Source organism: Nesoenas mayeri (assembly GCF_963082525.1).
Source record: "Nesoenas mayeri genome assembly, chromosome: 2".
Classification (NCBI taxonomy): domain Eukaryota; kingdom Metazoa; phylum Chordata; class Aves; order Columbiformes; family Columbidae; genus Nesoenas; species Nesoenas mayeri.
Window position 1 is genome coordinate 128,672,260 of NC_137543.1, and position 18,057 is coordinate 128,690,316.

An 18,057-nucleotide genomic window follows, 5' to 3' on the forward strand; every position below is an offset into this window, starting at 1 on the left:
GCTGGAAAGATATTTGGAACAAATCGAGTCCAAAGTTCAACACCCTTCCCGCCCACCCCACCCTGCGAGAGGAAACCGGGGCCGCCCTCAGCTTGGGAAGGGCGTGGCGCTTGGGTGGGACAATTAATAGACCAATCAGAGCGCAACTTCCGGGAGTTCTCATCCAATAGTCAACTTCTCGTGGGCTTCGGGGTGGGGGCGAGAAGATGACTAACGCTGAGCGCCATGCTCGGTTCTGGCGATCCTGGCAAGAGGGACGGGCCTGCACGGTGCCCTCACGCAAAATGGCTGCTGGCAGCGGTCACATGGGAGGCAGTCCCTCATGGCGGGGGCGTGTCTAGGGGGACACCCAGCCGCGAGTATAAACATCGGGAGGGTGATAAAGCGCATGCGCGGGGCTGGACAGGGCGGGGAAGGTGGTGGAAAACGCCGCGAAGCCCCGCCCCGTTGCTTGCAGCCCCGCCTCCGTGTCTCGCCGCGGTGCCGTTGCGGCCGGGGGGCGGGGCTTTCGCTTCCTCCCCGGCGGGGCCGGGACGAGCTGTCGAGCCCCGCCCGCGGGGTGTCCCTGGCCGCCCTCAGCATGCACGGCGCGCCCGCCATCCCCGAGGAGGTCTGCAGCCTCCTGGCAGGTAAGGCCGGCCGCCGGCGGGCAGGGAGGGGACGGGGGAGGAAGGGCTTCCCGGGAGGCGGGCGGTGAACAGGGCGGAGGGGAGGTAAAGGGGGGCGGGCCGGCGGGAGGGTGTGACGGGTCGGGGCCGCCGGCGCGGCTGAGGCGTGCGGGGGACCAGCCCCTTGTGCCGCAGCCCCGGCAGGGCGCTCTGCAGCGGGCGCTGCACGCTCGCTTCCAGTTCACCGGCTCGGGGGCTCCGTCGCCCCGTCAGTTTCTCTCCCCTGGTTAGTTCCTCCCCTGGCGGCGCGGTCCCGCGGTTCCCTTCTCCGAAATGAGGAAGGAGGGAGGTCCGGCTCCCAGTCGCCTGGTTCCCCGCTGCTCTCGCAGCTCCCCGCCCGCCCCTGGGAAGGGGTGTGAGGTGTCCGGGGCGGCCGCGGGCGCTAAAGTTCCGCCGCCGACACGCGTGTGTGCCGGGGACCGAACGCCGGGCGGGCCCGGCTGCTGACCGCCGAGCGAGCCGAAGTTGCTGCGCTTCGCGGTGCGTCCGGGGCCCGGCAGGTGCTGTCGGGAGTTAAACTCTGTCGTGCTGGTGTCACCAGCGCCGCTTCCCCCAGTTAATTAAAACAAAACAAAACAAAACCAATTCCCTTCTAAACATCTGCGGCTAATGTCATTGAAGCGAATTAAGATGTTTGGTGAATTGCTGGCATATTGTCCTGTCAGTCAAACACGTCCGACTGTGAGTGTCCGTGCTCCTACGGATCTGTCAGAGCAGAGGAATGGGATGTTTTCTCACCATGAAAGGTTACCAGCAATAGTGTTCGTAGAGACTTCAAAATACCAGTGTAGTTTTTAATGTCTAAGACTTACATTTCATTTTTTTTTTGTTGTTGTTGTTCATGAAAATAAATTGTATATTTCCAGTTTGCAATTTCTTTTATATTTATGGAAAAATTAATAAAGAGCTTTGCTATCATGAAACAGTTTTAATTTCGGTGGGAGTGTCTTTCTTTGGAGAACTTCTGTTTCTGCCACAGGAATTTGTGTAGCTCTGACTAAGCCATCCCAATTACTTCCATTTCAATTACTTATGCTTTTCAAAATCTTCCCTCTGAAATCGAGTACTCAGATTACGTGACTGCTAGAATCTAGTATAGCTCATCACCTTTGAAGGCTGTTCTTTTTTTTTTTTTTATTAACACTGTATTAATTCAAGAATGAATGCTTGAAACACGTTGCTTTTACCTCATTTTTAAAGTACTTCTGCCGACTGTCCTAAGTGTTTTTCTGACTAGTGTTTTTAAGTCCGTTATTTGCAGATCATACTAGTGGTAGTAAAATCTGCATGAAAGGCCACCAGAAAAAAGGAAAACTTCTGATGGTTTCTTATCATGGCATAGATTCTTAATAGTTTTAAAAAAAGCAAATATTAGCCTTAGTGAGCCTTTCCAAACGTTGGTATTTTCTTTGGTATTACTGTATTCTGGAGCTTGTGATCACATGAAGTGTGCATGTGTTTGTTTCAGAGCTGTTTTCACTCGGCAAAGCTGACCTTGAAATTCTTCAATGTCTTAAGTGCTTTTAGGATTTTTATGAGGGAGTGTGATGCAGATGGGATCATTCTAGATTGTAATATTTATATATATATATTTTTTTTTTTTCATGGTGCCTCATTTACACAACTTGACCTTCTCACCATCTTTATCTAGTCTCCCATGGAAAGAGTGATACAAAAGTTTGTATGTTGAAATGAAACTGAGAACACCTATTTTCCCTCAAGGGGGATGCTTACATGTTTTTTCAGAGTCACTATGATCAACAGTCTTATGTTATATACAGGTATCTCGTATTTATACAGTGTGTACAGCTTCAGCTTTTCTGGAAGAAAATGAGGTGGTTTCTTTAGTGCTGTCTGTAGAACTGAAGAAGAGAATAGAATGATTTACCAATGATCTTTAAATCTTTGGTTTGTTATTATGGTACCATAAACACTACATAATATGCCTCTACAATTGTAACGGTAATATTTTCAACTTAATTTGCATTCACATGCAATTTTGTTTTGGGACTCAATGCACAATGAGCTTAACACTCATTAATTTTATGACAGCATAATTATGGAGTAAGCAGAAATTCAGCAGAGTGGAGATGGATGGGGTAGTGAGGAACAACTAATAGTCTGCAACTTTTAATTTTTACTTGCAGAATCATGCAAGGGTAAACAAATCTAAGGGTAATTATGGTTATACAAAGTAAAAATTCAATAACCTCCTTCCTTTAAAAGAACATATGGCATTACTTCTTACAGTATGTGTATGTTAAGTATGTTAACCTCTCCTTCCTTCATGCATGAAAGTCAGAAACTAGAATAATTCAGACTGTATGAGCAGTTCTTTTACTGATACGTTTAGGTTCTGGTAATTTTTAATTATGTAGTCTCCTGCTTCTTTTTGCTCAAACTATTCATGTAGTGAAGATGTATGGTAATGGAGGAAGGAAGGGAGTAATATCTTCACTATTCATTAAGCAACTGTTACACAATACAAAGGCTGCAGTGAGTAGATAGTTATTAATTTCTGCATGCCCTTCTTCGAGGGTGCTTCTTAATGTATTACTTTAATGGTTCACAAGTATTGATCCAGCACCTCTTTGAGATGAGGGAATATTGTTTTCCCATCGGTAAAATTAGTGTAATAAACAAGATGTGATCTGGGGTTGCAAAAAATAATCAATGGTGGAGCAGAATTAGAATTCAAATCACCTGCCTCCATGCTGTGCTGCTTTCTCTAGAAAATAATGTGAGTTGGATGTCTATACTCAGTGGCTGTTATGGGTGCCGGGCACTTCTTCAATACCAGGTTCTGTTGAGAACATGCCATTATTGCCTTGTGACAAGCGCTCTTTTTTAGCCTGATATTCCCATAGCAGTGAGGCAGTTACAGATACAAAAATCTCGTAAATATTGTGCCCTTCCTCCTTTCTTTAGTCTTTTTGATTTTGTCTCCTCTTTCCAACTTCTGCAACAAGTGTAGGAGCAATCATATGAATTTCCTTATCCCTGCTTAGCCTTGATTGATCACTGGAGTACTATCCACCCACTACGGTGAACAAGTAGGGGTCCTACTGGAAAACATACTAAGTGCTCCTGTAGTTAAACACAGTGATAACGGGAATAAACACACCAGGGGATGAATTCAAGTTGCACAGGAAACTTTCTGACTTGTGAGTGCTTTACTTTGAACCCAAACAATATTATATCTTTAACCCAAAACCAAATTCTGTCACACGTGCTGGCAGGGTCATTGTAGTTGCATGTCAGTGGCGCTGAAATGTTCCAGGCAGAAGCACAGCTTGAGCTCTGGGCTAACTGCATTAGTTGGAAACAGGAGGAAGCTGTTTCTGTACAGTTGAAGGGGAAAGGTCAGTGTGGCTATGGGCTTATTGCAGGGGATTGTTGGGATTTCACAATCCCATCCTCACTTCTCTGACTTGTTCCAGTGGTGGGAGGGAAACACTGGAAACAGAAACAGAGTCCTCTGGTCATGAGTTGAACTTCTGGTCAGAAGGAGAAAGTCATTTTGTTGCTCTTATCTTCCTAATACACCTGGTAGGTATGTGGTAATGCATCCAACTCCTTCATTCTCCACCTGTGTCTCTGCACCTTTTAGATGATATTTGAGATTTTGGAATTTAGTGAAGGAAGAGCCCAGCCTCATTGTGTCTTTTCTTCTTTTGAAAAAATAGGTTCTGTCATGCTTATATGTTCAGGATCTCTTTGTGGATGTTTGGCGAAGTGGGATATTACTTGTATTTTATTTTATTTTTAATTTTTTTGGTTTTTTTTTTTTTTTTTTAAATTTCTTGCTGTCAAGTTATTATTGGTTATGTAGATTGTTGGAAGTCTGCTCACTTTTATTTTTCCTTACTCTTTGATGCACACTCTTAAGTTTTGGCTTGTCCATAGTCGAGAGGGATTTCAGAGGCTGCTTGTTCCCCGAAGGCAAATTATTTCTCCTGTAACATAAATCAGGCTGGTTGCTTCAGTCATCTTGATTGGGGAAAAAAAAATCTCGAGTTTTTTCAGTAATGGAGATTTAGTTTGAGGAGTTATGATTTGTTTTTAAAAGTTTTTCATGGTGTCATGATCATTAGATATATGTATCATTTATATATTTTCCCTATTATCTTCGTGGGTAAGGGTCCTATTGGTTTTTCTTTAATTCACTTTCACACTTTGCAGTATTTCCAGTTTGAATCTTCTGTATTCATATTTTAAAAGTTAAAAAGGTTTTTGTTATGAAAATAGAATTATACTCTTTCTCTAGTTCATATGGAACCTTATATCCAGTCCTAATATCAGTTTTCCTTGGTCTCCTAAATAAAAATCCAAAACTAAACAGAAATGAATGTTCTTACCCTAACAGCCATTTCAATCCCATTATTAGTCAGTTTGTTTAAATACTTATTCATATTGTCCAAATCACATTTTTTCAATGCAATTCCTCTAATCTTGTCTTCAAATTAATATTGTTTACCTGCTTGTTTAGCTGTATTCTGGAAACAATATGCAGAATAAGTCAAGGCAAGAAAACCACAAGACAGTGGATCCAGTGTTTGAGTTTAATTTTGCTTACCTTTTATTTTTGGGCACTACAGTAGTTATATTTATCTCTGATGCCCAGAAAACTAACTGTCCTGTTCTGACCTCCTTGTCAGCTGTCGCTGGACTTGTCCTTCCATTCCTGTCATAGGAAAAGTGACCTGGGTACAGTGTAGTTCTTATTCATTGGCTGGGTCATTTTTAAAAGGATATTGTTGTTTAAAACTTTACTCTTTTTTTTAAAGTATCATTTTGTTGTTTCCAAGGTTTTAACGAATGCTGGTTCTTCTTGAAGAATCCATCTTTATAAGATAAACTGGGGTGATTATTGTAGACATCTTCTAAGTAGACATATATTTACAACTTTGGTAATATATAAGTATTTCAATAGTAGTGGAATAAGAATGAAACAGTGAGGTGAAAAAATGCGCAGAGGCATGCCTGGTAAGGAATAACCTCCAGTGATTTGAAACATAGTTCAATTGTCTCTGCCATAAATTTGAGAATAAGTGTCATATATGGGTGATAAAAATGGCATAGGCTATTTTTTATATACTCATTATTCACTTAGTTTGTCTTTTTCAATTAACGTGGAGTCTATCTTTCTCATCTGACTGCGTTTACGTTTCTTTCATAATCATATGTCAACAAACCACAATAGTTGCAGCATAATGTGGCACACAGTGTAAATCTTTAGGTTAATCCTTAACATTTTTTATTATAGTTCATTTGGAATCACTTTGTAACTTGATCATGATTTGTACTGGTGTGGGTTTTTTTTTATAATGATATACTTAATAGGTTACAGCTTGATCTTTTCTCACCTATTTAATGCAGAGGGAGGATGCTCAACTACTCAGCCAATGAGATTAAGGATAGATTGTCTTTGATTATAATTTTTCTTCTTTAACTTCTTAAAAGAGGTATCTTGTTTACTTTATTTATGAGTCTTAGAAAGCAGTATACCCAAACCGCTAAATCGCTAATGAAACTGTTGAGCATCCATGTTCTTCATGATACTCTGCGTGTGGCAACATGGCAAGACAGCTTTGCTTTTGGGGATTTGAGGTACAGCAGTTTCTAAAGGCAGTCCTTTCCAGGACTTTGTGCTAAAAGGAATGCTCACCTATTTCCTAGGCTGGATCAATGTGATATTTTTACACATCTTGGAGTGTCAGTCACTTCTATTTTGCATCATGTGTTCTGTTTCTGTATATGTGTATTTTTTTAAAGGACAGTTTAGCAAACTGTGGAGAGAGACTTTAGAATATATGTGGTAAGGAAGGGGGAGTGCAGAAGCAAAAACCTCAAATATGTCTCGATTCAAGAGGACAGGCAGTCGCAGATATTACTTGATAATTTGCCTTAAGACCTGTTCCCTATTAATGAATTGCACAAAAACTTTGAAATCAAGTTAATTAATTGCTTTTAATGCCAGCCCACGTAAAGATGAAAGATACATGGGAGTCTGTTTAACGTTGGTCACCTTTGGATGGTGTATGTGCACAAATGTGCCTAGCTTGCAGTTACCTTCCCAGATTCCCTGACTTGCCTTCCCAAATTCCCTGGCTTGCAGCTGGCTTCTGGCTCTCTCAGTCCTTGAGGTGGAGGAGAGAGATGGGAGAAGGCTGGTGGCTGGAGGAGTTGTTCTGCTGACCTGCCGTTCCCCGCTGGTGTGACCGGCAGCTCTTCCAGCAGGTGACGCCGTGCGAGTGTCCCCTGCCATATGACAGATGCGTGCCCAGCCCCAAAGCAGGAGCCTGCATTCTCCTGGGGTCAGGGACAGGGAGCTGCGTGCGTGCCCTGCCATGTGAGTGGAAACACACCTGCCCCATTGCCGGATTATAATTGTTCTCTGTCATTTGAATGGCATCAACTCATCAGGTGATGAAGAAGTGACTTTTTGATGATGTGATAGACAACATTTTGGTTACCTGCTGGAGGAGGGAGAAATGAAGACCCAGGGCACAGTCTGAGTGCTTCTGCGAGAGTCTGGCCCACCCTGAAACAAAAATGAGGTAGTTCTGTCCTAAGTATGTTTGTTTATGAAGTGTGACTGATATTCACAATATTAAGCCCTGTAAACAACAAAAGTGCTATGATTTGTTATGATTAGTACTCTTTAATGCAGCACTTGCCTTGGGCTAAAAATTTACAACATTCTTGAAAAAGCCCATCTGTGTAGTTTCAACATTTGTGAAAGAAAATAGCCCCAAAGACTTAAAATAATGAAAAACTTGCAGTGTTATCTGTTTATAATCATGGAAGCAGGGAGAACCACAAAATGTTGTAACAATGAGAAGCAAAATAAATCATAACATTTTTCCTTGTGAAAGGAATGTAGATGAAAATTAAATTAAAACGACATTTCGGCTTTTGACTGTTGTATGAAACGGCCATTAGGCTTTGAACGGTGTGAGCCGGTTGAAGGGAACAGAACTAGACTCTGGTGCGACTTGCCTGTTCTGTCAGTTTGTGACCTGTATTGACAGAGCAATTTGGGAGTGGATGGTGTCAACCGGATCTTTCAGTTTGGCAGCTATTGTTCATTTCTGGAGGCAAATAATTTCACTGGGATATGGTTCAGACAAAGTTAAAATCATGAGCTTTAAGAAACAAAGCAGCAAATATGGGTATTCAGGCTGGGGCAGTCTGACATGCACGCTTACAAAAAGCTAAATGATGTTGAATATGTTTCCAAACTTTCATTCTCTTTGAAATTTTAGCATTTTCGATGGCAGCAGCTGAGTCCCTGCAACGTGTGATACTAAATGGCTGCTTAGATTGTTAGAACAATTTGTGGAAATAGATTTTGTTTGTTGTGTGTTAACTGGTTAGTAAAAGTGCTTTTAAATCTGTTCAAAGAGGTATTGTTTTTGGAGTTTATCTTTTAGTACGTTTAAATTCCTCAATGGGCCAACTGTAACTGAAGCATGAAAGAAACACCAGTGCTTGTGACTAGTAGTTTACATCTTTTCTGTATAGCATTAAACTAGCAAAGGAGAGAGCAAGTTTTGGATCATCCTGGAGAAGGAAAAGCAAGTAAGTGACTAGAATAGTAGTGAGAAATGGGTAAATTTTACTGCTTCTGTCTGAAGTTCACTGTATGAGACTTGCATCTGTCATTCTGAAGTCCTGAGTTTTGTTCTCGTTCCAAGCTAAATCAGTTTGTGGAATGTCACAGAAATTGTGTGAATGTTCCTTTATGTTTCCTAACAGCAGGGACTGCTCCTTCCATACTCTTCCACATGTGGAAGTACAGGTAGTGAAGAGATAATTATAACTTAGATAACTTCCTTGCTTCTTGTCCAGAGGAGCTTAGGATAAGTTACTCAACTCATGTGCATCTGGCATATCCTGGATGGATTTACAACACTAGATCAGAAGGTGGCTTGAGCAGGATAGATAGCATTCTGTGTAATTGTGAGTAGATAAGAAAATCTATGGTACAGTAGTGTTTAATTTTCAAGTGTATTCCTTCTTGAAGATTATGTGTTCATCAGGTCTGTCTTAATATTTTGGGGTCGTGATGAATTAAACAATGTGCTTTCTCTGGACATATGGAAGTAATACTATTCCATGATGAGTACAGTGCATTCTGTTGGTGGATACTTGAGCTCAGAGGACCTGTTTTACAGTCTTGTGGGAGAGGGAACCCATCCCAGGAATGTCTTCTCTGTAACTGCTGTTGCTGTTTAGAAACAACAAATGTGTCAGGATCTTCTGCATCCTTGCTCTCTTTTTCTTTCACTTCTTCCCCTCCATCCTCCAATTCATTATCTGCTTATACTGAGAGCATCTGCTTCTGCCCTGTCCCTCCATGGTTGAAAATTCTGCATTATTTCTGCTTCTGAAATCCAAGCTTTTCCTGAAAAGAACAAATTCTGTCAGCAATGTAGTTAGTCCTCACATTTTTGTATCTACAATGTATTTTAAGCCAGAAGTGGTAATTCTTAATTATGATAATCAACTTGGTTTCTCTTCCCCACATACTCTTTAATTGTGTTATCTCAACATTTGTATTTGAAAAAAAGCTTTGACAGTCAGTCAAAACCTGAGGTGTCAGAGTTTTCAGCTGAGTTTTGAGTTTTTTCGAAGAAGCAGCCAGCTGATTTTAGATGAAGACTTGAGAGACATAGTTCTGTTATTAGAGTCCAAAGATTACTGTGTAAGCTTTGCTCCTTGTTTATAAACATGACTAATTCCTCTAAGTTTTTGCCTATTGCTGCCTAGTTAGAACATTGAAGCTGTGATCTAATTTTTGAAATAAAAATGTAAAAGTGTGAAGGAACAAATATTTAATCAGCCTGTCCCTCCTAGAGTGAAAGGTTGGTGTGTACTGGAAAATCCTGTTTTGTTTCATTGAGAGAAAAAAATGTTGATGGTTTTCTTTTTTGTGCTCAGTAGAAAAAGTATCTTTTTTTTTTGATGTGAGTTTTGTGGTTGGTCCATGTCTTTGGGTCCTCATTCACCCACCTGATTGGAAATTACAGCCATTGGATTTTATGGAGATGTATACTTTTTCTGCGGGTTAGGACGAAATGTTTCCAGGGTTACTTGGTATATGGTACAGAGGCTGTTGGAGGTGTGTCTGGAGGATTCATTAATACACATGTTAAGTGCCTTTCCTTCTGCCATTTTAAAGAATGAATGCCATAGAACTGAGTGTGGATCGGCTCCCTTCTGGGCTGCTTTGGAAAATGTAATTGGGAAGCTTCGCTGTCTTATGGGGAGGGGGAACAAGATCATTCTTGAGAACTCTAAAATACTTTAAAAAATAAAGACTTTTGGCCATGTTTTGTGAAGACAGCAATTTAAACATCTGAATAATAATCCAGTAAATTATTTATAAATAACAACATCTTTGTAATAGCTATGCTAGCATTCTCAAAGTGTAACTTTTGACTTAATTTGTTTTCTTGCAGCCTGTAATAGAAACTGGGATATGTTTATGTTGAACTTCCATTTTATAAAGAAAAAAGCAGGTGATTAAGGTTTTCAGTTAGGAAATCTGCAGTGAATATTAATTTAATGTTGTTTTAAAATGTAAGTATTCGCATACAAACATTTGAGTACTCAATTGGCTGTTTTGTATTTCTTTAAGAAAACGGAACATCTCATCTGATTTGGAAAGTTACAGGATTAAGATAGTGATATCCATATATATTTGTGTCTACGCAGGTTGAGCCAAAGTGTATATTTGTGCATGTGTATGAGGGGGCAGGCACCATGTGGTGCCTGACGTATGTTTGCTTTCCCTGATTCGCTGAACAATTATTACCCATACCGCTGAGAAATTTAAGTTAACAAGCAGGATTTTTTGGTCATATTTCTACTTTTTAGTTTTCAGGATAATTATATGTTGATTGGTGACTGTAAGAAACTTTTACAGTTAGTTTTGGCAATTATTTTTGTTAACCAAGAAAACACACTGCTAGAAGAGTTACACTCCCCCAAATTCTCACTGATTGCATTGTTTTTATCCTATGGAATGGATATTTACTATATTACAAACAACCATGGTAAATTTATGGTATGCTTTGATTCAACATGACCATATCAATGTATCTTCTCTGTAAGAGTTAAAAATACAGCAGAGGTTAGAGCCTTAGTTTGTGATTCTGCAGGTGCAGGTATGCTTAACTTCAAGTACTCACTTGGGCTTGAACCCTTTGATATGCTTATTGTACCTGCCTAATTGTTTGCAGGATTGAGGCTCTGGTTATGAATTTTTAGTCAACCAAGGAGTTCAGAGGCAACATGAGAATGTTTGAAAATATTGTAATCAAAGTGACCTATATTAGTAGCCGGGTAGGCGTTACTGCTGAAACAATGAATTACTCAACCATTTTTGTAACTTCAGCTTCTAAAATAACATGGCAGTAACACATGCATAAAGGCTAGTTCCATGTTTTAGTGTAATCCCGTACTTTAGGTGATGGAAAGTAATTGTTATAGTACTGCAATTTATTAGGACTTACATGGCATAATCAAGTGAGCAAGAATCAAATGTCACTGTAGGATTTGCTGTGCTCAGCATAAGGAGATCAGAGAACAAATGTATCCCATTTAGAATCTGAAATGTTCGTTAACTGTGCTGTGCTTAGGCCTGATTTTTTTTTCCACAGTAGTATCAGGACAAACTCGTTACAGCAGCAGTTACCTGGTTTTGAGGTGTATTTCTTTTTGTTTTTGATTCAGATGTTGACACATTTATTTCCCAAACGCTAAAAGGAGAAAATCTATCCAAGAAAGCAAAAGAAAAAAGGGAAGTTCTTCTTAAGAAGATAAAAGATGTTAAGGCAAGGTAGGTGAGCTTCCTGTCTTTAATATGTTATAGTCACTTACTGATAACTTAAGTTTTTATAATCTTTTAATAACCCAACCACTAACAATATTAACAATTAAAAATCTGTCTGAGTCCTGATTTTGTCAAATAATCTACATGGGTTCATACCTTTAAATCTTTCTTGAAGCTGTTAGAATTTAGTAATAAAGGAGAACATAGGGATTTGTCCCATTTGAATGGCTGCAATGTTCTGATCCGCGGTTACAAACTGGTTGGGTAGATCTTGCCTTCATGTCTGCTTGGGTAAAATTCATTAAAATACAAGAAATATAAAGCATTGAGAATATGAATGAGCTTTCTATCGCCACACTCAGCTGGTGTAAAACAGATAATTCAGTGCTGACTTTGCTTTACTGTGTATTTTGTTGTTTAGCTTTGTATTAGGAAATTGAAATGTAACTGGAAACTATTTATAGATCATAAGTTTGTTTCAGGAGTGTTGAAATAGTGAAGTACTATACCACCACCCCCTCTGCTTGATCTGTTATTTTTTTTTTTTAATACTGGGCATGATTTGAGACTCTGTTCCATTGGGTTTTTATTTCAGTCAAATAATTCAGCTGAAGAGATTTGGCTGTAGTTTTATTTGTGCTACAAAATTTTATTTGCAAAATATCTTTTCTTACAACTCTAGTCAACTAGGATATCATTTAGTACTCGCTGTTGTCTTCCCATTGTTGTTTCCAAAGTGTTTCTCTACTGATCACTCCCTTTTGATATCTCCTCACCTTTGCTTTGATGAGATACTCCTCTCTTGCCTCTGTGGCAGCTTGTTTACAATTTCAAAGACAGCACAGTCATGTGGCGAAGGTGCTATTCTTTGTATCACACTAACTGCAGGAAGGCTGGAAATGTGTCCCAGAATTTTGTAATTAAAGATTACTGGCTGTAAATGCTTGGAGAACTACCTTTTAGATGATTTTTTTTTTTTCTTTTAAATTGAGCTAACTGGGACTGTACAGGCGACTTGCAAATATACCACTACTGACTTTTTTCTTCAGTCTTATGACTCAACTCTGTTTTTTTGGATGATGAAATATCAAGGGAGGGAACATGCAGTTACAAGCACAGTTGACACTGAATTCTTTGCCGTTCACTTACATGACCCTGTGATTTCGCATCTTAATTTCTAATTCCTTCCTTGTCTTCTGTAATATTCTTCACTGTTAACAATCTTTTGCTTTTCATGCAGGCTACAAAATATACGCACCTTGTAGTCATCTTCGATTTTCACATCCCACATATTGGGTTGTGTCTAACTATTGCTGCTACATGCTACACAGGATTTCTTAGATCTGACCCTTTATCTCTGTTTGCATTTCTCATTTTCTTATCTCTGGACTCTTATTTTCTCTCCTCCTTGTTACTTGTGAGCATCTCCTCACTCATTAGCCTGTTACACGCACTACTGCTTATTGCCTGTAAAGCTGGTCATGGCATCCGCATGTTATTTGCCATCTATTTCTGGTGAGATCTGCTTCTTTTCAGAGCAACGCAGTCCATGCATGCTTCTTGAAATGCCATTTTACATAACTCTGTCCTGATTATTTATCTTTATACATAAAACTATATCATGACGATTTTTGTTTCTGAAATACCTTCAAGATTTAGCTCTGAAGAAACAGGATTTTTTCCCTCTGGGATGATAGAGGTTTTTTTTTTTGAGTCAGTAAATATATTGAGATCTTCTTATTTGAAAGTTATTTTTTTAATTAGGCATGCATTACATTTTTAGTTTCTGGTTAATTATTAATACATATTAATGTGGACTTCATAAATAACTGCAACTAAAACCTCTGTTTGTGGATTTTTTTCCTGCTGACCTACTGTGTTATATTTAAAGTATGCTTAGTGGCACTTATTTGTGCACAGAACTTTTTGAAATATATGACCATTTAGAAGTTTTACTAAATTTAAAGATGCTTTTGTGTGTTTATACCTTAAGATACATCTTAGTAGTTGTATATTCCTAGAAAAGGCTGCTTCATCCGAATTTGGTTTTGTTCAAGCCTTTTTTTGAGGTGACTGGGGATTCTCTCAACCTTGTGCCTGACGTTGTTTCTTCTTCTTTCTGCAGTTATCCTCAAGAATTCCCGGATAAAGGTAAATTCCCCTCCTCCCCGCGCTGGTTTTGCCCTGGGGCGGCTTCGCGTCGCGGGGCCCGGGCCGAGGGTGCGGGCGCCCCCTGCTGGGGACAGCGGGGAACCGCTGCCCGGGCGCAAACTTCTCGTCTCCTCCGAGTTTGGGTCCCGTTTCCTTCATTAAACACCTCGGAGAACGTTTGTCAATGAAGAGACCAGTTTATAATTTGATATAATTTGAGCTAGTACTGTCTGTCTTAATTAGCAATAGTATAGCGCTGTGAAAGACCATGTGATGGAGTTTCGTTTTTTGTGTATGTGATTATATTTTTATTTTAATTTTTCTCTAGAGGAAGTATATGCAAAGCCTCCTTAGGAGATAAAATTTGAATAGGGATAACTTATTTCAGCCCCTTTTTCTTCATGTTGCAAAAGTCTTCAATTCCATAGTGATGTTTCTTTAACCTTTCAGTATGATCATCCAGTGACAGTATGATATTGGTGTTTGAATGAATGTTTTTATTGTGCAGCAGGAGCTCAGACCTTCAGTTGGGAAGGAGACAATTTAGTGTGCAAGTAATGAAAACTGAAGTGTGGGTTATCTATTGTCTAGTGGAGTTAAAACAAAGCTGCAGAGCTCAGTTTAGAAAAGATTGAGGAGTTTGTTGCTACAGTGTTCTGTTCTGTAACTGAACCTGGAAGGGCTCTTATTTCCGTGATGCTAATTCTTGAGGTCATGACCTATAGCCTGTGGATGCTGGTATGAGGGTCACAGTGTGAGGTCAAAAAAGCCTATGCAAAGCTTCACTTTTTGCAGTGGTTGAAGAGCTGTCTGTTTCTGGACAAGGAGGTTCAAATGTGTAGGCTACAGCATGCCTCATGATAAAGTGAAAATATGCAAGTTATATTAGGCAAGTAATGTTATAACAAGCCACAACAAGTTCATATATTTCTTATCCCTGTTTAAGTCAAGTTATATAGGCATAACAGTTCATTTGAAAGAGAAGATACAAGTTGGAAGTTCCCAAAGGTTGCTGAGGTTTTATAAACTCAAACTATGCTATTCTTTAAAAATGATATTAAAATAATTTGGTATTTTTTTTTATGTTGCACCTCAGCACTCTTACTGAAGTCAAAATGTAGTTTCCCTCCTCTTCTCTCTGTCCAACAGAATTAAGGGTGGAAAAGACAAATGTTATTTTATTAGGAAACTAGCTAACATGGAATCAGGTGGGGTGGCTGTTTCATTGCAAATGCATCTGACTTTCTGGAGAGCATATTTTTGAAGAGCTAATAACTTTTTGGAGCTATGACTCTCTAATAAAATGACAGTTGTCTACAAAGAAAAGAGTTTTCATTTACTGGTGTGCTTTTTTTTCCTGAAGGTCAAGAAAATTCTAGTCTATTTGCTTTCTTCCTTGGCAATTTGATTCAGACTTTCTTTTCAGATTCAACAAATTATTACTAAAGATGACATTTTATTATCTCCAGTAAAACAGATTTTTTAATTGATATAGTCTGTAGAACTATGCACAGGTGGTCAAGCTTGCAAATGCAGACACTTTAGTTTCCTTTCAGTATTTGTAAATAAAATGAAAAGGCTCTAAAGTTATACCATTGTTTTCTGCAAACAAGGATAAATTTCTCCAAATTCATGTGCATTTACATGCATGAATATGAAAAATTAATGAGAAATGGGAGCCTGTACTTATCTGCAAAATATTTGAGGGAATGTGGTTCAGTGGTATGGGTTGTTAGTATAATTTCCAGAGCTCAAAAAGTGTGTGCTGAACTTTGTTTTGTTGTGTCATTCTTACTTTAAGCCTGTACAAATTTGGCGTGACTTGTGTAGGTGTAGAACAAAGGGCCCACGTGGAGGTGAGCAGTCAGATTCCTGGCCAGCTACTAGTATAACAAAACAGCAGCAGCAGCTGAGTAAGGTCAGCTTTTGTGCCCATTCATACCTCTGTGCACACATAGGCATTTGAAAAATTGAGAAAAGATTAAAAACGGAGGTGGCAGTGATCATAAAACATTTTCCTGTTCCCTCCCCCACCCCCCACAAAGAAGAAATATCCCAAAATATAAGGTGAAAAAGGAGAATATCTTTTAGGAAAAGAGGAGAGGTAGAAGCAGATATGTGGAAACTGCACTGAAACAAACTAGGAAGAATAAGAACTACTGTGCACACTTAAACTTCATGTTTCCTCTTCATTGTCTGGTGGTAGCAGTCACTCCATTTTTTTTTTTAAGGCAAATAAAATAATCTTTGTAGCTGAAAGGAAAGGTGAAGAATGATTTGCACTATGTTCCATATTATCATGGTATAGAAATCATGATACTGCATTAATTATCATACTATATCAGCTGTTTTGAAGAAACTTGTGAGTTGTGACCTGTCAGCCTTTCAGGGACATCCAGAAGAATCTTTTGGAGGCTGGAAGAAGTGGGCTAATGCTTTCAAAATTCACATATTTCCTGTATAACGTGATGAAACTTGACTCTGGTCTCTCGAACAGCCGCTTCTTCAGCTTGCAAGTTTTCCCACAAGGATGGTTTGTGGGCACCAGCTTGTTGCTCCACTCACTTTCATCACTGTATGTTCTTGAAGTTCCCCTGGCTGTGCATGTAGTGACTAATGAGTTTGACCAAGCTGTTGTATGTGGGCTCTTGTTGTATAAGCTTTGGTCTCTAGTGTACAGAATCTTACCTTCCATGAAGATAAGGCAAGGAGGTTTAAAAGAAGAATTAAAAAAAAAAATGAAGAGCATCTGCACAAGTAGAACTAGGATCCTTAAAACCAAAATCATCCATGTCTCTTAACTTTCAGAAAGTGCATACATACTGCTTTGCAACCAGATTGATAAAGTTGAGGACTTTCTTGCATCCTCTTAAAGATACTTTTTCTTCTGTTATCTTTCAGGTCAGTAAATATGCTGGCAAAAGTGTCTTTTGTGTCTACACACCGAGAAAGTGAAGCTTTTTAGGAGAAGGGAGTACATGTGAAAATTCAAGACACAAAATTCATTGTACAGGAAAAGATTTAATTCTCATGTGTGATGTGTTATCTGGTTTTAAACTGACTTTTACAGTTAAGTGTTATGTTGATTTACGGACAAAGAAAATGCATGTTGTTCTTATGACAAAAAGACCTACAATTATATTGATGTCCAAACCACTGATCTTTCCACAAATTTTATTTTTATTTATCAAGTTAGATTATTAAACTTTAATTATTTTTATTTCATTACTAAATTAAGAGACGCAGTAGAAATGTCTTTTTCTCGTAGACACTGCCGCTTTTTGCCTTTCTTTTTAAATTTGCTTTTGAAATATTTGACTCTTCAGCTAAGCAGTTCAAGCAAACCCAAAAAGCCATAATCACACTCAAGGTGACCTGTTGTAGGTCTTAGAATTGGGAAGGAACTTGAAAATGAGCATAATTTTCATACAAATTGGATTAATTTTTTATCAGACTAGTATTCCACTAAGGATATAAAAGTCTGGACTTTGTCAAAGATTCTGAGTTAATACAGTTTTTGGCATTTCTCTGTTTTGAGATTAATTGAATCAATACCATGGCTGCCAAAATGTTTAGTTAAAAGAACCTTGTTTTCAATTTATACTAAAAATAGTGCTAAAGTTGGCAGAAGCACTATAAGCCCTAGAAACTGTATTTGTGTTTGAAGCTCACTTGCCATCTGTTCTTTGCATTTATTTTAGTAAAATATATATTTTTAATCACTTTCCGCAAAATATGTTGGCTCAGTGTTGAAAGTGAGACACCAAAAGTACTCGCCAAATCGAGTCATAATATGGGAATTTGCAGAACAAGTTCTCCATAAAGCACTCAGTGCACCTTCTATCTGATCTGCAGCACACGACTTTGGCACTATTTATGCAGAAAAGTGTGATTTGACATTTGCTGAACTACCACTTTTTGGTCTGATAAAAACCGTTGAAGGTCCACTTTTGCTTTCTTTTCACTGTAGCATGATAGAAGATAAACCTGTGCCTGTGGAGCATCGGTGCTCTTTGTGTAACTATTGAGAGCACCTGTAGGAAACCTTTCAATGACTCAGATGCTTCTTTGGCTCTTGGCAGAGCAGTGAGTGTCTGGAGCCTGAGACATCTGCTTCCTGGAAATGGTCAAGCTGACAAAGTGGCACCGTATGCAAAGTGTTTTCTGATTTTTTTTTTTTTTCTCTTTTTTGTGGAGGCGATACTTGTTTTTTGTCTCTGTGCACTCTGTTTTTTCAGGAAATGGCAGCAGGTAGGAGTCTTCTTGGACTTCAGAAGGGGAGGCAGTAGCTTATGGTCATCAGAGGATATGAGTTCTATATTTTAACTCACTTGCGGTTTCAGTCAGAAGCATAGATACATCGTTAGTATTTAACCATAAATGGGAAAGACGCGG

The 18,057-nt window shown here is 39.1% G+C and overlaps 1 protein-coding gene across 4 annotated transcripts in view; it reads left to right on the forward strand.

Annotated features, from left to right (window-relative positions):
* Positions 1–403: 403 nt before the first annotated feature.
* The window catches only part of SKAP2 (src kinase associated phosphoprotein 2), a 117,763-nt gene continuing 100,109 nt past the window's right edge, over positions 404–18,057 (forward strand). For 3 of the 4 annotated variants that reach the window (XM_080338871.1, XM_080338870.1, XM_080338872.1), the window contains exons 1-3: positions 404–629; positions 11,412–11,517; positions 13,637–13,662. In XM_080338871.1, coding sequence (XP_080194997.1) covers positions 581–629; positions 11,412–11,517; positions 13,637–13,662 — 181 coding nt within the window. In that variant the 5' untranslated portion in view covers positions 404–580. The remainder of the gene's footprint in view (positions 630–11,411; positions 11,518–13,636; positions 13,663–18,057) is intronic. The other variant, XM_080338873.1, reaches the window with a different exon arrangement.